Source organism: Callospermophilus lateralis, chromosome 6 (genome assembly GCF_048772815.1).
Source record: "Callospermophilus lateralis isolate mCalLat2 chromosome 6, mCalLat2.hap1, whole genome shotgun sequence".
In the NCBI taxonomy this organism is placed as follows: Eukaryota; Metazoa; Chordata; class Mammalia; order Rodentia; family Sciuridae; genus Callospermophilus; species Callospermophilus lateralis.
The window spans coordinates 73908836-73936514 of record NC_135310.1 but is presented as its reverse complement, the minus strand read 5'-3'; the positions used below and the strand labels follow the sequence as shown (position 1 = coordinate 73936514).

Genomic DNA, 27679 nt, shown 5'->3' with positions numbered 1-27679 from the left:
TTTACCCATCACCTTTGGAAAGTACCCTACTGCTACACTGTAAATAAAAAATGGTCCATAAAATGGTGACATTAGATAGCATAATTGTTGTGTGGGCCCTTAAAGTGAGACCAAATCTTTATTATTCCAAAGCTAGATTTTATTTCTTCACATGCCCAGAGTAACTAATATCAACTCACATTTTCTATAAGCCTTGAAGAATTTTTATTTAACATAATGAGAGGTTTAATAACTTATATTAAAGACTATGTAGTATTCTTCCATTGCTGTTCACCAACTGTTTTTATGACGATAACTCCGAGATCTGGAATGTGACCGAAAATGAGAATGTTTTGCTGCTTGTGCTTTAGTTTCAGAATTGGTATACCCTTTGGGAGATTTACATGGGGATCTTGCTATGGAGTCAGAATGTCTTCCATGTGATCTTGATTTTGTTCCTGAGCTAGTCTGCTTTTGAGGTGAACTTGATTGTGATTTTCCTATTGACTTGGACCTTTTTTGTAAGGACTTGGACCTTGACCGTCCTCTAGAACCAGAATTCCTTCTTGGAGTTCTTGACTGTCTTGCTGAGGTAGACCGCCTTGGTAATGATTTGGAACGAGATTTAGACTGGCTGTAAGAAAATCGCCTGTGTCGAGACCTGCAAACATCCATAAAGTTAGAGCACATATTCAGACAAAACAATAGATTAAGAAACAACACTTTCAGGAACTTATATGCTTTGCATAACGTTAATTATGTTTTTAATAGGTAAGCTACAAGACACAATTCTTTTTTACTTTTGTGATGTTAAGGACTGAACCCAAGGTGTTTTGCCTACTAGGCAAGTACTCTACCACTAAGCTATACCCCCAGTCCTAAAAAAAAAAGTTCTAATTTTATTATGCATGCTTTTGGTTTAAACACAAGTAATAAATTCATAATGTTTGTTACAGTAGAATATATGATTTTTATTTTGCTAGATACATCTTACAGATCAGTTCTGAAAAATATCCTGCATATTTAGTCAGGGTAAAACAACTCTTCAGAGGTATTAAAATCTGAAGGAAAAAAGATGAAAAATAGAAAAAAAAAGAACAATTATTAAAGTTTAACAAATAATGCTCATTAAAAACAAAACCTAGCTGGGCGTGCATGCCTGTAATCACAGCTATTCAGGAGGCTGAGGCAGGAAAATCATATATTTTAGGCAACCTAGGCAACTCAACAAGATTCTCTCTCGAAATAAAAATTTTAAAAAGGCCTGGGGATGTAGCTCAGGCATAGAGTGTGCCCCTCGTTTCAATCCCTGGTATTGAAAAACAACAACCAACCCTGGATACAGGACCTCTGGGTCCTACCATGATAGAGCAGCTTGTGTTACATCAATTTTGTTATAAAAAACATGTATCAAAATGCTTCACAAGCCAGGCATGGTAGTTCATGCCTGTAATCCCAACAACTCAGGAGGCTGAGGTAACAGGAGGATCAGAAGCTTGAGGCCAACCTCAGCAAGTTAGCAAGACCCTGTCTCAAAATAAAAAATGCCTGGAGATGTAGCTCAGTAGTCAAGTGCCCCTGGGTTCAATCCCCAGGACAAAAACCAAACAAAGTTTCACAACATTTATAAAACAATTATTTGAAGGCACTGGAGAACAAGCCTCATCTGTTTTACCAGGGCCACTGACCAAATGACAGCATGGGGGAATTAATCCTCAAAATGGCTGTTTGACAAAGCTAATAAGACAGAAGTTAGAATTCAGGACTACCCAAATAGCTAGGATTTGAGAGAGAAAAATTCCAGAAATAAAGAAATTATAGATTAAAAAGAACCTCTAAATCTACCTTCAAATTCTCCTGAAGTCACTGGCTATGATTAAGATATGAGCATGTAGGATGAGGCCAGCAAAAAAAAACAGCACTTAGGATATTCAAGAACTGAACTGAAATTTTATCAGATGCACACTGCTGGAGAAATAGGAGTTCCAGTGACTAAAAGGTCAAGAATTCTTGCACAACAACCCAGACTTTCTATTTTCTTTTGCAGTACTTGGGACTGAACTCAAGAGTACTCTACCACTAGATGACATCTCTAGCCCTAATTTTGAGATAGGGTCTCCCTGAGTTGCCTAGGCTAGCCTCGAACTTGTGATTCTCCTGCCTGTCTCCCAAGAAGTTGGGATTATAGGTGTGTGCCAACCATGCCTGACTAACCCAGATTTTCAGTACTACCCAAAAGGACGACATCCTTAGAGGTAAGGACCATATCCTTGGGTAAATCAAAGCCAAAACAGATTAACTTTCATAGTGCTCCAAACCATACCTTAACAGGATCAAGGTGATATGTCAGTATAGTACTCTCAAGAAAGAAGAACTTCTTTTTTTGAGGATGACATGTAATGTCTCTATAGTTTTTCATCCACCATTTCTAACATTTTTTATATACATACATACACACACACACACACACACACACACACATATATATGTGTGTGGCATGTGGAAAAAACAGGCAAAAAGTAAATAAAGTAAGGAAAATAAGACAAAAGACTCAAGTGATTTAGATATTTACATTATCAGACAGGAATTTAAAAAATTACTATGACTCATATATTCAACAAAACACCAGGAAAGGGGCTGGGGATGTGGCTCAAGTGGTAGTGCTGCGCTCGCCTGGCATGCGTGCGGCCCAGGTTCGATCCTCAGCACCACATACAAACAAAGATGTTGTGTCCGCCGATAACTAAAAAATAGATATTAAAATTCTCTCTCTCTCTCCCCCTCTCTAACTCTCTCTTTAAAAAAAAAAAAAAAAAGCACCAGGAAAACATAAAACAGGTGAAAAGATGGGGAATTTCAATGGAAAACTATAATCTATAAAAAGAAAGAAGTGGACTTTGAGAACTAAGAATATATGATGCCTAAAATTAAAAAGTCACTAAAACAGACTTAACAGTAACCTGGATATAGCACAATAAATACTAAACCAAAAGGTCATTAGAAAAATTCCTACTGAAACACATTGAGAACTGGGTGCAGTTGTACATTTCTGTAAACCCAGTGACTTGGGGGCTAAGTCAGGAGAATTGCAAGTTTGAGGCTAGCCTGGGCAACAAGAATACCCTGTCTCAAAGTAGGAAAGAAAAGGGGCTGAGGATATACCTAAGAAGTTTATCACCCCTGATTTCAATCTCCAGTAACAAACAAACAAACAAGAAAAAAAAAACATAATGAGAGAAAATAAATTTTTAAAAATCCAGAACAGAGCACACAAGATATATGGTACATAGTCACATGGCCAAGAGGAATTACTCAATAAGGCAGAGCAATATTTGAAGAGATAGTGACCCAGAATTTGCCAAAACAAAGGCATTAATTTGCAATTTCAAAAATTTCAATAAATCCCAGTCAGAATAAATACAAAGAAAATTATGCTATTCACTTGCCAGCGAAACTGCTGAAATCCAAAGTCAAAGAGAAAAATTAGAAGAACTGCCAAGGAATAAAAGACAAATTACCTTTTGCTCAAAGGAGTAACAATAAGACTGACTGCTGACTAGAGATATCAGAAAAGATAATGGAATGACATTCTTCGGGGAATGAGGAGGGAAAATGTCTGCCCATCTAGAATTCTATCCTCAGCAAAAATATCCTTAAAGTATGTACGTAAAATAAAGATGTTTTCAGACAAATACAGACAAACGCTGAGAGAATTCACTGACAGCAGACCTGAACTCTACTACTAAAAATTCTTTAGACCGAAGAAAAATGATCCCAAATAGAAATGAGTAAAGGAAGAAATAAAAATCACTGAAAGTATAAATATAATTGATGAAGAATATATAGAGACTTTCAGAAGTCAATAAATTTCATTCATGTTGTAGATAGTTGTAGAAAACAAAACTAGTACAACTAGTCCTAGAAAAAAAAATCTCAATATAGAAATACAAAATGATGCTATATTCAGTCTAAAAATAGATGGCTAAGGGCAATTTTAACTTTCTTCAGGCATATTTAGAGTTCCGATATATGTATTGACTGACATAAAGTCAACAAAGATTTATGGAGTACCTAATATGAGATAGCATTACTGCTAGGTAATGGGGATATAAATAAGGCGAAGACTTCATAGTCTAATAACAGCAACAAACTAGTTTTCTCTATATCTGCTGAAGGCAAAATAAGAGATCTTTTTAGTTCAAGGTAATAGCATATATGTTGTACACACTTACAGTGTATGTTAGTCTCATATGTATCCCAATCCATAGACATACATACGTACCACATATGAGTATACATATATACTCAAACACATAAAATCTGATGCTTATGAATAAGTTGGGAACTAGATTAAGATTTGCTCTATAATTTTTAAAATAAGAAAAATGGGTTGAGGAGGTTAAGCAATGTTCTTTTTAACTAGTACAAGCAGAAAAACACTGTCTTGAAGGATGTGGCTCTTTATACTCTACCCCTTATACTCTTAAGATGATTTGGGACAATTAATAGTCAATTTTGTTATTGTTTTTTCCCCAGCTAAGTGTTACAGACTTTACTTCCACTGGAACGCAGAAAATGATGCCAATATCTGCATATTTAAATTAATCAAGAGAAAAACTAGTTAACCAAGGCTCTAATGTCTTTGGAAACAAATTCTTTTTTTTCTTTTTTTTTTTTTTTGGTACCACATCCCCAGTCCTATTTTGTATTTTATTTAGAGACAGGGTCTCACTGAGTTGTTAAGGTGCCTCGCAGTTGCTGAGGCTGGCTTTGAACTCGTAATTCTCCTGTCTCAGCCTCCTGAGCCATTGAGATTACAGCACCACCTCTCCTGGCTTGCTTTTACTATTTTACATTCTATAAATATAACGTTTTATTTTGAATACAGAAGCGATGTATTGTAGTCTCAATCTCAAGTGGCCATCCAGGTTCCTTAGCCATGGGGCAAAATGGATCAATCTGCATTAGATGCAAGGGAGGTTTATAATGTTATTAAATCAGAGAAAGGATAATAATAATAATAAAAAAAAAAAACCAATCCTGACCTAGATTCTCTTGGCTTATAAAAGGAACTTAAAGCTTTCCTACTTTAAATATCTACTCAAGGATGAGCCAAAATCAAAGCATTTGGTTTATACCAGAGAAAAGATACCAACATAGTATGTAAGATTTGAGGGTTCTGACCAGGCCACATTTTCCAGCAATCAAGTGCTGGCGAGGATGTGGGGAAAAGGGTACACTTGTATATTGCTGGTGGGACTGCAAATTGGTGCAGCCAATTTGGAAAGCAGTATGGCGATGCCTTGGAAAGCTGGGAATGGAACCACCATTTGACCCAGCTATTCCCCTTCTTGGACTATACCCAAAAGATCTAAAAAGACATACTACAGGGATACAGCTACATCAATGTTCATAGCAGCACAATTCACAATAGCTAGACTGTGGAACCAACCTAGATGCCCTTCAATAGATAGATGGATAAAAACAATGTGGCATTTATACACAATGGAATATTACTGAGCACTAAAAAATAACAAAATCATGGCATTTGCAGGGAAATGGATGGCATTAGAGCAGATTATGCTAAGTGAAGTTAGCCAATCCCTAAAAAACAAATGCTGAATGTCTTCTTTGATATAAGGGGGCGACTCAAAACAGAGCAGGGAGGAAAAGCATGAGAAGAAGATTATCATTAAACAGGGACGAGAGGTGGGAGGGAATGGGAGAGAGAAGGGGGATTGCACGGAAGATGGAAGGAGACCCTCATTGTTATACAAAATTACATATAAGATGGGGTGAGGGGGAAGAAAAAAAAAGAGAGAGAAATGTGTTAGAGTAGATGGGGTAGAGAGAGGTGATGAGAAGGGAGGGTAGGAGGGGGGGATAGGAAGGGCAGCAGAATACATCAGACACTAGTATGGCAGTATGTATAAATGTGGCTGTATAGCCAATGTGATCCTGCAATCTGTACACGTGGAAAAATAAGAATTCATACCCCATTTGAATCAAATGTATGATATGTCAAGATCATTGTAATGTTTTGAGCAACTAATAAAAAAAAAGATTCTTAAATATTAAAAGTCTAAAACGTGGATGTGTTTCTCTCTTCTTGTTTCCCTTCCTTGTGACTGGATAGGAGCCATTCTACTTCACAGTTTTGCATTTAGAATTAGAGACTTAAGGCAATCACTAATTAGTTCTGGTATATATACACTATATAAGACTTTTGCTTGTCTCATGTCTGGGGGTTGAGGAACAGAGGGACTGGAAGTGAAAGTGAACAACCCTGACAACCAGCCTTAATTTGAAAGTATGTAGCTTAGATATACTAAATGTGGTCCAGGCCAAACAATCCAGTCAGAGAACAGGATGTTATTTAAATGATGATCCTTCTTCTTTTCTTTTGCAGTACTACAGATTGAACTCAGAGGTGCTCTACCACTGAGCTACATATTCCCCAGGCTTTTTTATTCTTGCTAAGTTGTAGAGGCTAGCATTGAACTTGTGGTCATCCTGCTTTGACCTCCCAAGTCACTGGGATTACAGGCATACACCACCCTTCCTGGCTACATTGATCATTCTTTTAGAATTCACCTTAAAATTCCCAAAATGCCCATGAAAAAATTAAAGCATTAAAACTCAAGATAAATGAGATAAATATTCAAGAACTTAAGAGTGCCACTACATTTTCAGTTATATTTCAACAGCTTCACCATATAATTAATTTCACTGCAATTTATTATTTAAATTTTTTTCTCTTAATTGTCAATGGACCTTTACTTTATTTATATGCAGTGCTAAGAATCAAACCCAGTGCCTCACATATGCTAGGCAAGCATGCTACCACTGAGCCACAATCCCAGGCCCTGCAATTTATTATTATTATATCAGAAATCAACTCCTAGTTAACAAAATAGATAACTTACAAATCTTTCTCCCCCAAATTTACTATTTTGTTAATATCTTATAATATTGCCATACTTGGAATTTATTCTTGATAATAATTTATCTTTTGTAAGTAAATTGGTTTATATTAATTTAATTTATTTATTTTCTAGTACTAGGGATTGAACTCAGGGGCATTCTACCACAAGGTACATCCCCAGTCCTTTTTATTTTTTATTTTGAGACAGGTTCTCAATAAGTTGCTGAGGCTGGCTTTGTACTTGTGACCATCCTGCCTTAGCTTCCTGAGTTGCTGGGATTATAGGCATGCACAACCACATCCAGCCTATTCATATGTTTTCATAAATTTCCTTTCACAAGTGGTTGCATTGTATTTCTTAAGTCTTTATTAATTTTTTAGAACTCAACATTCTGCATTTTTGGCCTTATTGAGGAAAATTTTCTTTTATCTAAGATTCTTCCCCTTGTTTGCCAGGTAAGTATTTTTTATTTTTTGTTTTTTTTTCTTCAGTACATGGTGTCTTTCTATTTTAAAAGTTAAAATTTAAGTCTGTTGCTGCAGTCTGGCTGGGCACAATTCAGGAAAGAAACTAACTTTATTTTTAGAACCACACACGATAAACAAAACAGCTCCTCAGGAAAAAACCCTCAGAGCCCAACTGCCATCACTGGCTTCCCATAAGCCACACACCCCAACCACCTCTTCCTCCCACAATCCTCCTGCTCTTGAGGCCGATTGGCTGGGTCGCATGGGCGGAGCCAAAAAAGTCCCCCAATGAGCAGCTCCGTGGTCTGAAAGGGCAGGGAAACAGCCCAATGAGCATCACCGCAGAGGAGCCAATCAGCTAGATGTTGCTGGGGCCACTGTGAGCCAATCATCAGCTGGCAGTCTGAAAGTTTGCTGGGGGCCCTTCAGCTCATCAGCTGGCAGTCTGAAAGTTTGCTGGGGCCCCTTCGGCTGTGGCTCTAGATTCCAGGCCAAGAACATGCTACAATTATGAACAAACAGGACATTTTAACAGGAATTGCCCCATAGGAGGAGGGTTTAACAAAACTAGATATCAAAGGAGTAGAATACCGGGTATTTGCCCACGATGCAATAGAGGGAGACATTAAGCTAATGAATGCCGTTCTCAAACCACCATAGAGGGTACTCCATTATCAAAAAACGAACAAAGACCAAGTGTTTATCCACGATATCGTGGAAAAAAGCATTAGGCTCCATTGCCAAAAAATGGACAGGGAAGCCCAATGCTCCAGGGCCCAAAACCACAAATATACGAAGCACTGGAAGAACCAAACAACCCCATCAGGGTAATACCCAAGACACATTGTCCATCAGATCCCTCATCAGACAAACCAGAGGGAACACAAGGTTGGACATCTGCGCCTCCGCCAGATCAATACTAACTCCAGAGATGAGAATTCAAATCATTCCCACAGGGGTAAAAAGACCTCTTCCCAAAGGAACAATAGGCTTATTATTGGGACGCAACTCTTCTACTCTAAAAGGACTTATAATAAGTCCTAAGGTAATTAATCCCGATTATGAAGATGAAATAAAAATTATAGCCAGTTCTCCAAATGGTATATCAGAAATTTCACCAGGAGATAGAATAGCACAGTTACTAATAATACCAAGCCTACATGATAAATTTTCTAGTCATGCTATAGAAAGAGGTTCCAAAGGATTAGGCTCCACAGGTGTAGATTGGGCTATGCTGTCTTTAAATTTAGATTCTCGCCCCATGCTAAAACTAAATATTCAAGGACATAAATTTAATGGGCTACTGGATACAGGTGCAAACCTTAGCATTATCTCTCGTCAAGAATGGCCAAAACATTGGCCATTACAACAAGCCACTCAAACGCTTCGAGGCCTAGGAGTGGCGACTAATCCCCATAGAAGTGCAATGGTATTAGATTGGAAGGATCCTGAAGGATGTGAAGGAACTATACAACCATATGTATTGGATCATCTTCCTATAAATTTATGGGGACGAGATGTCCTAGATCAATTAGGTTTGACATTAACAAATAACATCAACCAAAATGCACCCACTATTATGACTAGGCAAGGTTTTAAGAAAGGAAAAAGATTAAGAAAACAAGAACAAGGTATAACAGCACCAATACAAATAGATCAAGGAACAGACAAACATGGGTTGGATTTTCAGAGAGGGCCACTGAGACAATAAAAATTACTTGGAAATCAGAAAGACCAATATGGGTTCCTCAGTGGCCCCTGACTAAAGAAAAGATACTAGCAACCCATGATCTGGTCAAACAACAATTAGCAAAAGGACATATACAACCTTCTGTATCTCCCCATAATACTCCCATTTTTGTCATCAAAAAGAAATCTGGTAAATGGAGATTATTGCAAGATTTAAGAGCCATTAATAATGAGATGGTTATTATGGGACCTGCTCAATCGGGGATTCCTCAATTGTCTGCTTTGCCAAAAACTTGGTATGTTTTAGTTATAGATATTAAAGATTGTTTTTTTTCAATTCCAATTCATTCTAAGGATAGTCCACGTTTTGCATTTACTATCCCTGCACTGAATCATGAAGGTCCTAATCAGAGATATGAATGGAAAATACTCCCTCAAGGGATGGCTAACAGCCCAACTATGTGTCAAATTTATGTTAACAAAGCAATCCAGCCACTTAAAAATCAAAATCCTGAACTACAAATATTTCACTATATGGATGATGTATTATTAGCACACAAAGCTAAAAACACATTGCTAGAATGTTATGCCACACTTACAAACTTATTAAAAAATTATAATCTAGAGATAGCAATAGATAAAGTACAATTAAATTTTCCAATTAATTATTTAGGAGTTCTATTATCCTCAACCATGGTCCGTCCACCAAAAATTCAAATACGAGTAGATCAACTCAAATCACTTAATAACTTTCAAAAGTTATTAGGAGACATAAATTGGATAAGGCCTTATCTAGGTATACCAACAGGAGAGTTAGGACCTTTATTTGATATCCTAAAAGGTCCATCAGATCCAAATTCACCCCGAATGTTAACGCCTAAAGCAAGAAAGGCATTAAAAATCATTGAAACATATATGGAAAATATGCATTTGGATAGAATTGATATAAGTTTGCCTTTATTATTTATTGTACTACCAACAAAAAATATTCCTACAGGAGTATTTTAGCAAGAAGGCCCATTATTATGGATACATTTATCTTATTCTCCTAACACTATTCTTACTGGATATCCTGAGGCTGTAGGACAATTAATACTCAAAGGAATAAAAACAACAAAGAGAGTGTTTGGAATTTCTCCCAATAAAATTATTACTCCATATACTATGAATCAAATTGATGAGTTAGCTAATGAGTTAAATACTTGGGCAATAATCATGTGCAAATCTAATGTTTCATTTGATAACCACTTACCATCTAATCCTTTATTGTCTTTTTGGTCATCACATCCTGTAATTTTTCCAAAAATGACAAGAAAAACACCTATCGGGAATGCTCCAAATATATTCACTGATGGATCAAATAATGGTACAGCAGCAATAGTTACACCTGATCAAACTTTTACATTTTTAGTACCCAAACAATCAGCTCAAAAGGTAGAGCTTAAGGCAATATTACAGGCTTTTATGATATTTAAAAATTCTGTATTTAATTTATTTTCCGATAGTCAGTATATAGTTAATGCTATAGTATCCCTTGAAGATGCTGGTAGGATTTCCCCTTCCTCTACTATTTTCTTTTTGCTTTCCACTATACAAAGTCTAATCTGGGACAGAAAAGATCCATTCTTTATAGGACATATCAGGGCACATACAAGATTGCCTGGAGCCCTTAGTTGGGGCAATAATTTAGTAGATAAAACTACACATGACATACATATTTTCTCTACACTAGAAGAAGCTATAAATTTTCATAAAAAGTTCCATGTCAATGCTAATACTTTACAAAAGCGTTTTAAAATAACTAAGAAACAAGCTAGACAAATAATAAAACAATGTCAAAATTGTGTGACCTTTTTACCACAAGTTAATCTTGGAATCAATCCTAAAGGATTGATACCTAACCATATTTGGCAGATGGACGTCACACACTTGCCAAAATTTGGAAAATTAAAATATTTGCATATTACAGTTGATACTTCTGGATTTTTGATGGGCTCCCTTCATGCCGGAGAAAAAACTAAAGATGTTATAGCTCATTGCTTACAAAATTTTGCCACTGTGGGCGTTCCAAAACAGTTAAAAACAGATAATGCCCCTGGTTATACTTCTACCTCTTTTAAACAATTTTGCTCATCATTTGGCATTACTCATATAACAGGAATCCCATACAATCCACAGGGACAAAGCATAGTTGAAAGAGCTCATCAAACTATTAAAATGTACTTATTAAAGCAAAAAGAAGGAATTGGGAAGAAATATATATTCCCCAAAGATAAACTTAAAATAACCCTTTTTACTCTAAACTTTTTAAATTTGGATTCATCAGGGCTTAATGCTGCGGAAAGGCATATATGTCCAAAAAATGTATATAAGCCCAAGGTACTTTGGAAGGATATTCTAACAGGACAATGGAAAGGTCCTAACCCAGTAATTGTCTGGAGTCGGGGGTCTATTTGTGTGTTTCCACAGGGAGAACAGCAGCCGATTTGGATTCCAGAGAGATTAACTAAGGTCCTGACCCAGTGATTACCTGGAATCGGGGGTCTATTTATGTGTTTCCACAGGGAGAACAGCAGCTGATTTGGATTCCAGACAGATTAACTAAAGCGATTTCTACAGACCAAAAAGAAGATATAATATCCAGAACTCCAGTTTGGTTATTCTTACATCTGCGACAGAACCAAAATGCTTTTTTCAATATCTATTTTATTATTGCCCTTTCCCATATTTTTTTTTTTTTTGAGCTCATACAGACCTAGGTTAATGTTTTGCTGATCAGTTCTATTTTTTGACTATAGAGTTTTTAAACATTGCAATGGAGATTTCACCTGTAAAATGTTATAAGGCCTTTACTATTATGTTATGTGTCGTATGTATTATGTGTGCACACTTGTGTTTTGTGTTTGAATGTACATATGTCCATATGTCATATATGATGAGCGCTCATGAAAAAATGGATCCAAATAATTTTTTTTTATTCACGTGATTTAAATGGTTTAATTTAAATTGGGTAAACAGCTATTGAAGATTGTTTTAAAATGTGAACAAAAAAGGAGGTTAACAGATCTGTTTGTTTACTTTCACCTTTCCTTTTCATTATATTTAATAATTCTCTTAAAGATAATGTAAATTGTTAAGAAAATTGTTTTCTTTTAATGCCTTCTGGAATGTTACATAATTTTTTCTTTAGCCATTATTGCCAAAATTCCTATCTTCATCCCAGTGCCGATAAAAACAATTTAAATTGTTAAGAAAATTGTTTTCTTTTAATGCCTTCTGGAATGTTATATAATGTTATATAATTTTTCTTTAGCCATTATTGCCAGAATTCCTATCTTCATCCCAGTGCATGAAGACAAAGATAAAACCAATCTACGGGGGGGAGGGGGGATAGTAGAGGATAGGAAAGGCAGCAGAATACAACAGACACCAGAATGGCAATATGTAAATCAATGGTTGTGCAACTGATGTGATTCTGCAATCTGTATATGGGGTAAAAATGGGAGCTCATATCCCACTTGAATCAAAGTGTGAAATATGATATATCAAGAACTATGTAATGTTTTGAACAACCTACAATAAAAATTAATTAAAAAAAAAAACAAACCAATCTACAGCTTCTGCAATAGCCATCACTGAACTGCTTGCAGAACTTGCCTGGACTATATATCACTTATATGCATTATGAACTCACTTGTATGCATTGTGAACTATCTGTTGGTGCAACAATTTCTGGTAGTGTTGGGGTATTTATGCTGATGGTGTCATCGGTGGTACAATTTTTCCAAAAGGAGCCGTCAGCTAGCTTAGTGTATCTTCCTCCCTTCTGTTTGTCATGATCGTTCAACTAAAATTTGGGGGCCAACAAAGGTGAGGCAAAGAACCTCACCCCCCCGCTGGTACGAAGACCTCTACACAGGTATAACTGTATACTGGACTGGTAGTCAATGACGGGTAAGATCCAATTACTATGGTACCAACCTAAGACAAGAGGCTGACGCCTTGAGGTCAGCTCATCCGATAACGGGTAAGGACCATATGTACTATTGGACAACCTAAGGCAAACACGGTCCCTAAGCCACATGCTTGTTGTTGATAAACAGAAAAAAGAAAATGTTAAAAGCCACAGCGGAAAGGGCCCCAGCAAACTTTCAGACTGCCAGCTGATGACCTGAAGGGGCCCCAGCAAACTTTCAGACTGCCAGCTGATGATTGGCTCACAGCGGCCCCAACAACATCTAGCTGATTGGCTCCTCTGCGGTGATGCTCATTGGGCTGTTTCCCTGCCCTTTCAGACCACGGAGCTGCTCATTGGGGGACTTTTTTGGCTCCACCCATGTGACCCAGCCAATCGGCCTCAAGAGCAGGAGGATTGTGGGAGGAAGAGGTGGTTGGGGTGTGTGGCTTGTGGGAAGCCGATGGTGGCAGTTGGGCTCTGAGGGTTTTTTCCTGAGGAGCTGTTTTGTTTATCGTGTGTGGTTCTAAAAATAAAGTTAGTTTCTTTTGACAAGTGGCTCCTGAATTGTGCCCAGCCAGACTGCAGCAGTCTGTCATGAAAAAAAAAAAAAAAACAAAAAAACACCGAGGTATCCAAGACACCATGGTAAATAACGATATATGATAGAAAATCAACAAAAGTTGATTATTTATATAAATTAAACAAATTGGTTCAAGTGGCTTGCTTAAAAAGAAAAAAACCCTTTGTTTTCCATCTTCTTGTATTTGATACTCACTCTTTAAGGCTATCTGACCGCCTCCTATTTCTTCCCCATGAAGAACTTCTACTTCTAGTTCTCCTTTGGCTGGGGCTTCTTGATCTCCTATGATCACTTGGAGAACAAGGATGACGTTCTTTTGATTTCATTTGGCCTGGTGCTAGAATATGAAGAACAAGGCTTATAACACAATTCATTACTTGAAAACTATAATAACAGTCACTCAACTAATATAATTTTCTGAAAGAATTTTAAATTAAAAAATCTGTCATTGTTGAAACTCATTTTGCTGAATAAACAAGATCTAATGTTTAGTCACACTTACTTTTGCGATCACCTTGTGCAAACTGTATTTCAATTTGACGGCCACATACCCACTTTCTATTGAGGTTATAAAGAGCATCTTCAGCATCTCGAACATCTTCAAATATGACTAGCTGTTAAGGACACTATGAACATCAGATAGCATGTGAAAATATTTTTAAGGTGTTATTTAAATGTGAAATGAAATTAATCGGAAAAATAAGTTCTAGATATTAAGCTTATCTCTCCAATATGAATAATCAGAAAAAAATACTTTCACTATTTACTATGAAACAAATGCCCCATTATGATTTAGAGTGAATCCAAAGAATAGAAATGAACATGTTACTGTCCTTTTAATGTATACATTAGTACAGCTACAATATGCATTTATACTTTCAAACATTATGAGAAAAAAAAATTAATCCAAAAAGGCTAGCATTATAAAATAAACTGTCTAGGACTCATTCCCTTCTTCAGACAAAGCATCCATCATATTTTCACTGAAAATATCAGCTTGCAAAAGTCTTTATTCTGAAATTAAAATTACTTTTCCATTAAAAAGTTTTCCAATTATGACATTTTGGAAAAATTACTTATTATAAACAAAGCTGTACACATACAAGTGACCTAAAACCCTCTCAAAGATAATATCCAGGGGCTGGGGCTGTAGCTCAGTGGCAGAGCGCTTGCCTAACATGCGTGAGGCACTGGGTTCGATCCTCAGCACCACATAAAAATAAACAAATAAAATAAAGGCATTCTGTCCATCTACAACCACAAAAATAAAAAAAATGAATCTACCACTTTAAATAATGCCTTATGTTTACACTACTTGGAAAATAAACAAACATACTTGGAATAGAAATAAAAGAAACATAAAAGCAATTTATAGATATCTGAAATTAAAAATGTTGGTTTGAAATAACTCACTAATCTCCCTTATCTATATAAATTATATAATTTTAAACCTAAACTATAATGAATATTAGCTATATAAAATTATTAAATAGCTATATTTCAGGAGGTTGTTGACTAAGTTTTTTGTTTTTTTAAATAGCAAACAAAATAGCTCAAGAAATACAATATAAAATGAGACTGGCAATTACCTCAAAGTCACTTGATCTTGAACCTTGACCTTTACTCTTTAAGACTTGCAAGATGGACTTTATAAGAGACGCAGAACCAACAAAATCAGACTTGGCTTTGACTCTGGAACTCTGAGTAAATGTAGGAAAGCCGAAGTCTCAAAGTTGGCTTTGTCTTTTGCTTGATAAAGACTTCCCCTCTTCCAGGTCTTTATATCTGTGTCCACCCTCCCTCTTTACTCCTTGATGCTTGAACTTTAGGTGCCTTTTGTCTCGCCTGCTCGGTTTATGCTTGGATTCTAGCTAACAGGTTGGTTCAAACTGGGGGGCGCTTGCCAGCTACTGTGGACTGCTTTAGATTTTCTGAGATAAAGAAATAAACACATTTAATTAGGCAATGTTAACATCGTAACACAGGCTCCTGAATACATATATGTATAAGCACATGTATGCAATATATTCACATGCACATATTAAAATAAAGGATATTGAACATAAGCAAATCCTCTTGGGCGGCGAGTGTAGAAGTCAAGTGGAATGTAAACGTCTACTATAGGGCCATATCGACCAAACTCACGGCGCAAGTCCTCAGGCCTGAAGTATTTTAGAAATAAGGCAAAGAAATATGAATGGATGGATTAAAATATTTTGCCTACAGAAATCCAGTTGAAATCTTCAAAAGAAATTACATCATCTAGTCTAGCATTGTCTCATACTATCTTTGTTAGAATTAGTCAAAGTTTTGAAAAGAAGAAAAAAAGATAAGGAAAAAACCAGATTCTCGGTCCTCTCTCTTAGAAGCTGATTCAGGAAGTCTGGATTAAGCACTGGGAATCTACATTTTTACAACACCCCAAGTGGTTGTTATGCTTAGTCAATTTTGAGAAACACTGACCCAGCATATATGCAACTTTGAAAGTCATTCCCATAATAAGGCAGTTTCATTAAGAACACATTCATTTGCCTCACTATAATTTCATGTTTATGTTAATCTTTGTTTTCAGATAGCAAGAATTAGACTCTAAGGAAGTCCTAAAATTATTTCTTAGGCTTTAAGGAAAAATGGATGTTTTACTATTAAACACAAGGCAAAATAACTACTGTATTTTCAAATTTGATGGGTTATTTCAAGTCTTTTTTATGCCTTCTACTGCAATAGTACTCAGGAGGGGATACTAAAGAAATATATAGCATATTTGTCTTCGTGGAGTTACAATTTAACTGAAGAGTCAAAATATTTAGCAGTAATAAGTTGACTCTTATAATGCATTTATATACAGTCACTATTCATCTGAAGACTACTTAATTCTTACAACTCTATGGTTGTTTACAGATGAGGATACAGACAAATTAGTCCTCCTGTCACTGAGTCTGCAAGTGACAGGTGGAACCTAACTTCCAACAGTCTGATACTAATCTGTATTCGTTTTTTTCTCTCTCTCTTCATTCATTCAGGTGCTTGGGATTGAACCCAGAAGTGCCACATCATCAGCCCTTTTTATTTTATTTTGAGACAGGATTTCACTAAGTTGCTTAGGGCCTTGCTAAATTTTGGAGGCTGGTCTTGAACTTGCAATCCTTCTGCCTCAGCCTCCTGGGTTACAAGCATAAGCACAACATCCCACTACTAGTCTGTGTTCTTGACCACTACACCATATTGCCTCATGGAGATCATAGGGATTCAGCATCAAGCATTGAGCATAAAGCATGACTCAGAAGAAATAAAAATACTTCAAAATATATCGTATAACTTCTAGTTTGGGCAAAAGGAAGAGATATGTTGTCAACAACAAAAAATAGATGGTTGGAAAAGACACCTAGAATAAAGAAGAGACAAGCAAAAGAAGCAGCTTTCAGGTTTAGAAATGCAGAATTTAGGATGACAATGGAACATTCATTAAGAGTTTTATAAGTAACTAAAAATTGTGATTATAGAGATTCTATTATTTTCTCCAAAACTAGAAGACAAGTCAGTGATTAAGGCTAGATATTGGACTTTAGAAGTTAATACATAAAGATTCAACTAACAGTGACTAAGTATCCACTATACACTAGGCAGCCAATATTATGACATACTGTATTTAACATTTACAATAAAAGGTTTGTCTTCCCTGATAGACTATTAGTTTTAAAGGACAGTGGCAGGGCTGGGGATGTGGCTCAAGCGGTAGCGCGCTCGCCTGGCATGCGTGTGGCCCGGGTTCGATCCTCAGCACCACATACAAATAAAGATGTTGTGTCTGCTGATAACTAAAAAATAAATATTAAAAATTCTCTCTCTCTTAAAAAAAAAAAAAAAGGACAGTGGCAATGTCTTTTTTTTTTTTTTTAACTAATTCATTCAACAAGTACTTATTGAGCACCTATTATGTGCCAGGCTCCAGGAATATAGTAGAGAACAAGAAAAACACAATTCCTATGCCTACAGAACAAACAATGGGAATAAAGAATCTCAATCCCTCTGAATACTGGAATCATTTAATAAGGGGATGTTAAAGAAACAGCTACCCCAGCCTGATGCATTAACTCTGAACCTAATTAGTGTTTCCCATAGTGAGGCACAGTTAATGTTTAATTTTTAAAGACTTTCTTAGGCAATTCTAAAACAGAAAGTTGGGAATCATTGATAAAGCAGGTGTCTTCACCACTGTACTTCTGGTGTTTGGCTGATGGGCACACAGTAAAACACTTTATAGTTGTTTATTAACGAGCAAAGAACACAACTATTATTATCATTTAAGGGTAAATGAGACTTAGGATAACAAAAGTTACATTATCCAGACCAGTGCAACCAGTAACAAAGCTAAATTTAAATGAAGCTCTTCTAAGCACCTAATCCCATCAACCAAATGTGGGTAGGTAACAGGAAAGGGATTCTAGGGGCTGGGGCTCAGCAGTAGAGCACTTGCCTAGTGAGGTGCTGGGTTCGATCCTCAGTACCACATAAAAATAAAGATATTGTGTCCAACTACAACTAAAAAAAAATTTTTTTTAAAAGGAAAGGGATTCTAAGTAACTTAAAGAAAAAGGCTGGGACAGGGATGTGGCTCAAGCAGTAGTGCGCTCGCCTGGCATGCGTGCGGCCGGGTTCGATCCTCAGCACCACATACAAAGAAAGATGTTGTGTCCGCTGAAAACTAAAAAATAAATATTAAAAAAAAAAAAAAAAAGAAACAAAAAGGCTGGAGGGCTAGGGTTGTGGCTCAGTGGTGGCTCAGTGGTGGAGCGCTCGCCTAGCACGGGTGAGGCACTGGGTTTGATGCTCAGCATCACATAAAAATAAAGGCATTGTGTCCACCTACAACTAAAAAATAAAATAAAAAATAAATAATAAATTAAAAGCTGGAGCTATATGTGTCACAGAGGCTTAGAATCCTAAAAGCCAAGGGTGATAGTCTAAAGGAACAGATACCCTCAAAAACAAAACAGGACTGGAGATGTAGTTTAATGGTAGAGCACTTACCTAGCATTCATGAGGCCCTGATTTTAATTCCCATTCATTGTCTCCACTCCCTCACTTGTTGGCTGTAGTTTTATCATTATTTTTGCATTTATGGTGTAATTTAGTTCAGCATACTTAGAATTTAGAATTTACTTCAACATTTAGAATTACATATATTATCGAGGAGTAGCATTCTATACATTATAGAGGCATTTAACAGAATTTTTGGTGTGATTTACTTCATATTTACAATTATACACATTATAGAGGATTAGAATTATATACATTTGGAGGAATTTACTGCAAAATATTTATAATTATATACATTATAGAGAATAAAACAAGTACTCAGGTATCCATCAAGATTTATTTTATCTAAATACTTGCCACATTTGCCATAATTTTCAGTATTTTTTGTATTTATATTGCAGTGTTGAGGATCAAACCCAGGGCTTTGTGAATGCTAAGCAAATGCTCTAGCATTGAGCTATCTCTCCAGCCATGTGTGTGTGCTTGTGTACATATATACTTTTTTCTTTTTTTAGAAATCAGACATTCTACCCTTCTATTTTAGAAATAGTCACTGATGTTCCTCATTTCCCTGAATAACTACATTTTTACTACAAATGTTTTTATCCATAAATGTTTATATATATTCATGTTAAATATTGTACAGAAGTTGGACTTGGTGGCACACACTATAATCCCAGTGGCTACAGAGGCTGAGGCAGGAGGATTACAAATTCCAGGCCTGCCTCAGCAATTTAGCAAGGTCCTAAGCAACTTCAAGAGACCCTGTCTCAAAATAAAAACCAAAAAGGACTAGGGATGTGGCTCAGTAGTAAAATTCCTCTGGGTTCAATCCCCAGTACCAAAATAAAGTCAGTCTTGTTTTAAACCTTGTATAAATGGTACCAGTTTATTTGTCTTGCCTTTGTTCCCCTTGAGATTTTTCCATGTTGCTTTAGTTCATTCATTTTAACTCTTTATGATACTGTTATGAATAAAAACAACTCAGCCACCCCAATTTAATCACCCACTGTTCTGTGGATGAACATTTAAAATGCTTCATTAACCCCCCACCCTATTGGAAATAGAACTCAGGACCTTACACATGCTAGGCCTGAGCTACATCCACAGTGCTCCTCCCATCTTTTTTTAAAATTTTGAGACAAGGTCTCACCAAGGTGCCCAGGCTGGCTTCTTCTTTATTTTTTTGGTACCGGGAATTTAGCTCAAGGGCACCCAACCACTAAGCCACACCCCCAGCCCTATTTTTAATTTTTTTTTGTGTGTGTGAGTGGTGCTGGGGATTGAAACCAGGGCCTCACGCAAGCGAGGCAAGCACGCTACCTACTGGGCTATATCCCCAGCCCACCCTATTTTGTATTTTTTATTTAATGACAGGGTCTCATTGAGTTGCTCATTGCCTAGCTTTTGCTGAGGCTGGCTTTAAACTGTAGATCCTCCTGCCTCAGACTCCCGAGCCACTGGAATTACAGGCATGGACCATGGCACCTGGCCAGGCTGGCTTCTTGCAATCCTCTAGTTTCAGCCTTTCAGTTAGTTGAGAATACAGGAATGTGACACCATGCCCGACTAAAAAAAAAAAAGTTTAATTGTAAACTGTGCTTCCTAGGTTTTGCTAAAATTTTCAGGTATGCATCACCAGCAAAGGAATTGGTAAGCTGGACAGTACGCCCTTCTTCAGCTTCACTACTCCAAAGTGAGTAAACCAATTTATACTCACCTAAGACATGTATTAGAATTCCCCTTGTGCCCACTTTTTCATTAACACCTTTTAATCCCTTCCATCCTGAAGGACATGGAGTAAATGGGTATCTCATCATTTTTATTATTATTATTTTTTGAGACAGGTTCTCACTACATTGTCAAGGCTGGCCTTGAACTCACTCCTGGGCTTAAGTAATATTCCTGCCTCAGCCTCCCAGACAGCTGGAAGTACAGGCAAGTACTACCACACCCAGCTTTTTTTTGGTATCAGGGACTGAATTCAGGGGCACTCAACCACTGAAACACATCCCTAGTCTCATTTTGTATTTTATTAGAGACAGGGTCTCACTGAGTTGCTTAGCACCTGACTTTTTTTTTTTTTTTTTAGTTGTAGGTGGGCATAGTTCCTTTATTGATTTATTTATGTGGTGCTGAGGATTGAACCCAGTGCCTCACACATGCTAGGTGAGAACTCTACCACTGAGCCACAACCCCAGCCCCAGCAGCACCTCGCTTTTGCTGAGGCTGGCTTTGAACTCTTGATCCTCCTGCCTCAGCTTCTGGAAGTCACTGAGATTACAGGCAAGTGCCACCATACCCAGCACACCTAACTTTTTAAAAATATTAATTTACCTAATGGTCAGTATAGTACAACATCTTTCTGTGTTTATAAACTATTTATTTTGTTTAAATACCTAGGAGTGAAAATGCTGAGTCAAAAGGGATATAAAGAATTAATATTTATGAAATTGTCAACAGTTCTGCAAAGTAGATATATCATTTTATACTCCCATCAGCCAAGTATGAATTCCACTGGTATCCAACTTTGTCAGCATTTCTGTCAGTCTTTTCAATCTCACTATGGTTTCCATTTTCACATGATGTTGAGCACCTTTTCATGTGTTAATGGCCGTGTGTGTGTGTGTGTGTGTGTGTGTGTACTTTGTGAAGTGTTTCAGGTTTTTGCCCATTTTTAATGTCTTTATTGTTGAAGTTTATATATTCTGATAACAAAGCCTTTGTCAGATGTTTCATGAATATTTTCACTTAAGTCTGTGATTTGAAATTTTAATTTTGGTGCAGTCTAACTTATCAATATATTTTTTTCTTTTATGCAGCTTTATTATTTGGGAGGGGGTACTGGGGATTAAACTCAGGGGCACTTGACCACTGAGCCACATCCCCAGCCCTATTTTGTATTTTATTTAGAGACAGGGCCTCCTTGAGTTGCTTAGTACCTCATTTTTGCTGAGGCTGGCTTTGATGCTTCTGCCTCAGCCTCCCAAGTCCCTGGGATTATAGGCTTGCACCACTGTGCCTGGCCATTCTGCTTTTTTGTCCTTTAAAAAATATCTGCCTGACCCAGAACAGTGGTGCATACCTATAATCCCAGTACTTGGGAGGCTGAGGCAGGAGGATAGCAGACTCAAGATCAGTCTTAGCAATTTAGTGAGATCCTGTCTAAAATTAAAAAAAAAAAAAAAAAAAAAAAGTAAATAAAGGGCTGGGATTGCAGTTCAGTGGTAGAGTGCCCCTAGGAAAAGGAAGACGGAAGAAAAAGGAAAAAGAAAGGGAGGAAGGGAGAGAAGGAGGAAGGAAGAAATTTTTTTTGCCTACCTCCAGGTCATGAATATATCCGTCTATATTCTCTTCTAAAACCTTCCTTATTTTTACATTTTGATCCCCCTCAATTATTATGTGAGGTAGAGGCTACCATTTTAGTTCATTTTTTCCCCCATATGGATATCCAGTTGCTCCTGCACAGTATTTACTGAAAACTTTTCTTTCTCCACTGGATCACTTTCTTATCCTTGTCAAATATCAATTAACTCTGGGCTGGTGATATACCCCAGTGGTAGAGTGCATGGCTAGCATGCATGAGGCTTTGGGTTCAATCCGCAGTACCACTAAAGGAAAACAAAAAGCAATTAACTCTATAAGTGTGGATTATTTAAAGACTTATATTCTATTCTGTCCTATTGACTATTTGTCTACTGTGAGGCCAATATAACATTTTCATTACTGCTATTACAGTCCTGTGTGAGTGTGTTTCATAGTGGGGATTGAACCAAGGGGTGCTTTACCATTGAGCTACATCCTCAGACTTTTTTTATTATTATGAGACAGGGTCTTACTAAGTTGTCCAGGCTGGTCTCGAACTTACAATCCTTCTGTCTCAACTTTCTCAGTCACTGGGATTATAGGCAAGTGCCACTGCACTTAACTACTCTAGATCCTTTGCATACAAATCTATATTTAAAATTAACATGTCAGTTTCTGTTTTTTCGTTTTTTTTTTTTTTTTTTTTTAATCCTTTGATCAGGACTACCTTGAACTAATTGATCATCTGGAAGAGAACTAGTAATAATTTGTCTTACAATGGATGAATATGGTAGACCTACCAATTTACTAAAGGTTTTAAATTTTTTTCTCAGTAATATGTTGCATTTTCAGTGGAAAGGATTTTATTTATTTATTTTTATTGTTATTGTTAAATTTATTCCTAAGTTTACTATTGTGTTTTGAGATGGGGTCTCACATGCTATGTTACCCAGGCTGGACTTGAACTTGTGTTCCTCCCAGCTCAGTCTCCCAAGTAGTTGAAATTACAGGCCCATCTCCTAAATATACATCTTTTGGAGGGGGACTGAGGATTGAACATAGGGGTCTTTAACCACTGAGCTACATGCCCAATCCTTTTTTTGGACTTTATCTTGAGACAGAGCCTTGATAAGTTGTTTAGGGACTCACTAAGTTGCAGAGGCTGCCTCAGCCTCCCAAGTTGCTGGAATTACAGGCATAGGTTACTGAGTATACTTTTTGAAACTAGGGTAATGGGAATTTTTTTTTTCACTATTTTCAACTGCTTGTTGTTAGTATATAGAAATAAAGTTTTTATAAGTTTAATTTTGTATTCGGGTAACTTATTTATTAGTTATAGTAGTTACTGTTGATTTTATGGTATTTTCTATGTAAAAAAAGAAAAAACATGTTACCTATGAATAGGGACTGGTTTTACTTCTACCTTTCCAATTTTTATGGTTTTCATTTCTTTTCTTGCAACAAACACTGGTTAGGACCTGCAATAAAATGTTGAATGGAGATAGTGAGAGTGGGCACCCTTATCTTGTTCCTGCTGAGAGGAAAAGCATTCATTCAGTCTTCCCCTATTAAATGAGGATATATATACATATATATGTATATATAGAGATATATATACACATATATATAAAATATATATTTGTAAAGCATTCATTCAGTCTTCCAGTATTAAGTGAAGATATATACATATATATATGTGTGTGTACATATATACATATATATACATATATATACTTGTAGTTGGACACAATACCTTTATTTTATTTATTTATTTTTATGTGGTACATGTGCTATGATAGCACGTGCTAGGCTAGGTGAGCGCTCCTCTGCTGAGCCACAACCTCAGCCCGAGCTATAGGTTTTTCATAGATGCCATTTGCTAGACTTAGGAAGTCCCCTTTTATTCCAATCTGCTAGGCCTTTTTATCATAAATGTTTTCTTTAATGCTTTTTCTATATCAAAATATACAGTCTCATATACTGTAACCAAAGAATGCCGTTAAACAGTTCCAGAGCAACTTACAATGATTGTTGCTCCCCAACCCAATATGATATTACACATCAATATGGGAATGCTACATTTGAGATTTGAATATTATTACTTTGTTACATTAATTAGGATATTATATTTACCATTTAAAAACGATTCCTCTACATAATAAACAAAGATATTACCAAAGTTAGTATTTTTCTTGATCCACATTTTGTTTCACACCTGAAAGAAACCTAACTCAAAATTTAAAACTTATTTTAAAAATCTCTAACAATTATTGCGTTCAGTGTCGCTCCTATTAAATTTTACACTAACCCACGATATTTTTTTTTTTCTTTTTAGGTATACACGACCCACAATATCTTTTAATGTCCTGTGCTTTATAGTTTGTATTAAAATGGCTACTTGCAGCAACTTGAGGCCAGAGGATCACAAGTTCTAAGCCAGCTTCAGCCATTTAGCAAGGTCTGAGGCAACTTACTGAGACCCTGTCTCAAAATAAAAAATAAAAAGAATGGGGATGTGGCTCAGTGGTAGAAAATCTCTGGGTTTTATGCCTCGTACCAAAAACAAACAAGAAATACTAAAATATTCTTAATAAGTGAAAATTGAAAAATACTTAAAAATAGGAAAAATCAACTAAGTCTTACCACCCAAATGAATTTTTTCAAGTCGTATTTTCTATAGTTTTCCCTTTTGTTTTTAATTTAACTGAAATCATACTACATATAAAATTTTACATCCTGTTTAAAAATTTTATTCCAATTATTTTATTTACAGTTAATACTAAAAGATAAAGTTAACTTAAAATATGTCCAGGTATCACAATATTAGTTAATTTACACTACATACCACTTGCACAAAAAGGTTACTGTAGGTTAGATGTAATGACTTGACTGTCTTAACACAACTCACCAGCTATGTACTTTTAGGCAAGATACTTAATCTCTCTAAACTTTATAAGTGTGGTCATAAAAAACATACAAGATTAATACAAAAATTTAATAATATGTTAAGTTTTTAGTATAGCACACAGAAAATACTTAACAAATATTAGCAATTATTATTTCATTACTACAATATAATCTCCAAGATTGTGATTGCCTATCTAGTAGCAGTGCTAAATTGCAGTGAAAGAATGAAAAAGGAAATCAGTAAATCTCAAATATCAATCTCAATATTTGATGGTGGATTACCTAGACCAGAAGTTCGTTGTCACACGTAGATGTGTTTTATTTAGAATTTTTTTAGAATTTTTTGTTCTCCTCTTTGTGGAGCTGGGGATTGAACCCAGGGACAGATGCATGCTAGGCAAGCTCTTTATCACGGAGCTGCCTCCCTAGTCCTTAAATTATTTTAAAAAGGCTGTCCTTGAATTTGCAATCCTCTTGCCTCAGCCTCCAGAGTTGTTGGGATTACAGGCTTGCCCGATTGTGCCTGACAAAATCTAGATTTCTGATTTCTCTTGAATATTAGATGTGACAACAAGGAGTCCAAATGTCTACAGGGCATCTATCAGCTGGAGTTTAGTAGCAGATGCTGTTCCCTTTAGATGGCACATGTCCTTTTTCATTTGCTTACACCATCCTGTTGTGCCTTTTAACCTGATGGTTTCACTCATTTATATTAACTGATTGGTTCCTGTAGTTATTCCAATTGAAAACCTCTGGGGTTTCTTTGGTTAGTTGGTTGGTTGATTTCGTTTGTTAGTTTTGCAAATATGCTAGAGAGACTTGGTGCTTATTCAGGTTTCTTTTTTAAATTTTTTTTTTTTTTAGTTGTATATGGACACCAAATCAGCCCCAGCGCTTATTCAGGTTTTAAGTGGGCTATTTAATGTGTAATGCTTTTTACCTTGCCTCACAAAATTTGCTTTTCTATGTAATGTATGAATAAACAGATGGAGAGAAATGTAAACACAGACATCTTTTAGGATGTTAACTAAGATATATTCAATCAAAAGTCTATAGTTGTGACAAATTTTAAAACTACTTAACATTTACTTCTCAGAGGTAAATTATTATTACTCCAGATGACTAGGAAGTCAAGACCGCTCTATATTTGTGGCTGTCTAGCCCTCAAGTCAGTCATTACAACTGTTTCAGTTGTCCCTTATGTACAAGATAATATTGCATAACTAGAAAAATGGGGGTGGTTCAATGCAATAAAATGTCTATGTTGTCTAACCCGCCCCCCCCCCCAATTCCTTCTGGCTCCTATTAGAGGGAAAAGTGTTTCATGATAAGTCATTCAGAAAGGGGGGGGGGAAGTCATTTCTTAAGATTTATGTCTGGACACTATGTAGACAAAAATTCTCAAAGGGGGATGGAGGAAACAAGGAGGACTCAGAGCATCAACAATTAAGTCCATCCAAATCATTACAAAGGCTGTCAATACTATCCTCAGAACTTTAAATGAAAAAGATGTAAATCTCATTCACTGGAGTCATCTTTAGTATATAGTGTAAAGCTGTGTAAAGGATATAATTTAGCCATAAGCACTATCTGTATGTAGACCAGAACTGGGGTAACGGAAATTGTCAGGCCCAAGGTACGCATTATTATTTTATGACACGTTCTCAATCATCCCCAATTCCTCTTCCTCTAGGAGGGGTGGACGCGCGGCTGTACCCGGGCACAACGACAAAGAGGCTGAAACGCGGGCACCCGCCGCGGGGAGAGCACTCTGGGCTAGAGGCGGAGAGGGACGCGGCTACCGGGGAGGCGCCCCCTGCGATGCTCTGACGGCCGGATGCGGTGCGGAGGCGCGTAAAACGCAGCGGGCCGAGAGTGCGCCGCGCCAGGGCGGAACGCCCGCGGGGAGGCGGAGGCGCGAGTCCCGCCCAGGCCCCGCGCAGCCCGGGGCTCACGCCGCCGCCTGGCAAGCAGCTCGGCTAGCGCAGGCAGGGCCCGCGAGGAGGCTCCGGGCACGCCCGCCGGGCCTCTGCCCCGCACCGCGGCGCGGCCGTTACCCCGCCCCTCCCCCGCGTCCCCAACCTGCGGCCGCCGCCGCTCACCTGGTGGCGTCCGCGACGTTCCTGACGAACAGGGAGGTGTTGGGGGGCCTCGTGTAGCGAGACATGACCGCTTCCTACGTTCCCTCCGGTCTGCCCGCGGCCACTGGGCCCGCTCGTTCTCTCGCTGCCGCCGCTGCCACAGCAGCTCCGACGGCCCCCGGCGCGACCCCCTCCCCTCGGCCTCGGCCCCGCCAGCGCGCAGCCGCAGAGGCCGGCGCGGAGGGGGCGCTGTGCGGCGCGAGCCTGTCCGCACGGACAGCGCGGGGCGGGGGCCGCAGGCCGAGGATCCCGGGTAGGGGGCGGGGGTCCCGAGGGCCGAGGGGAGCCAGGACGGCCCGAGGCCCGCGGAGTCTCAGAAGTTTGGGGAGGGGGCGACGGGGCTGTGCCAGGAGGGAGGGGGTCTGGGGGCCGAGGTGGCGAGCCCGGGCTTGGAGAGGATCCCGAGAGAGGAAGGCGGTAGTGGAGGTGAGAGTCAGCGTCGCCGCCGCTGGGGCCTTCGTTGCAATATTCTCAGGCCCAAACCTGAGCAATTGTTAGGCCTCTCGGCCCTCAGGTTTTCGAGGTATCTTTAGGGGGAGGTAGCTCCTCCATCCCCGCTTAGCGTTTTGATCCATTATTCTCTTAGGGCGTTATATGCAGCTTTGAGAACATTTATTCAGATGTTTGAGAGCCTGTTATGCATCAGAAACTGTTGTAGGTGTGGGATAGAGCAATAACCTAACAGT

The 27679-nt window shown here is 37.7% G+C and overlaps 1 protein-coding gene across 1 annotated transcript; it reads right to left on the bottom strand.

Annotated features, from left to right (window-relative positions):
* Srsf12 (serine and arginine rich splicing factor 12) lies at nucleotides 1–27071 on the bottom strand. Its single transcript, XM_076858432.2, is given in 5 exon segments — nucleotides 1–640; nucleotides 13795–13936; nucleotides 14102–14213; nucleotides 15638–15761; nucleotides 26955–27071. Coding segments are annotated over 5 exon segments (813 nt in total). The 5' UTR covers nucleotides 27020–27071; the 3' UTR covers nucleotides 1–270.
* Between the last annotated feature and the right edge of the window lie 608 nt (nucleotides 27072–27679).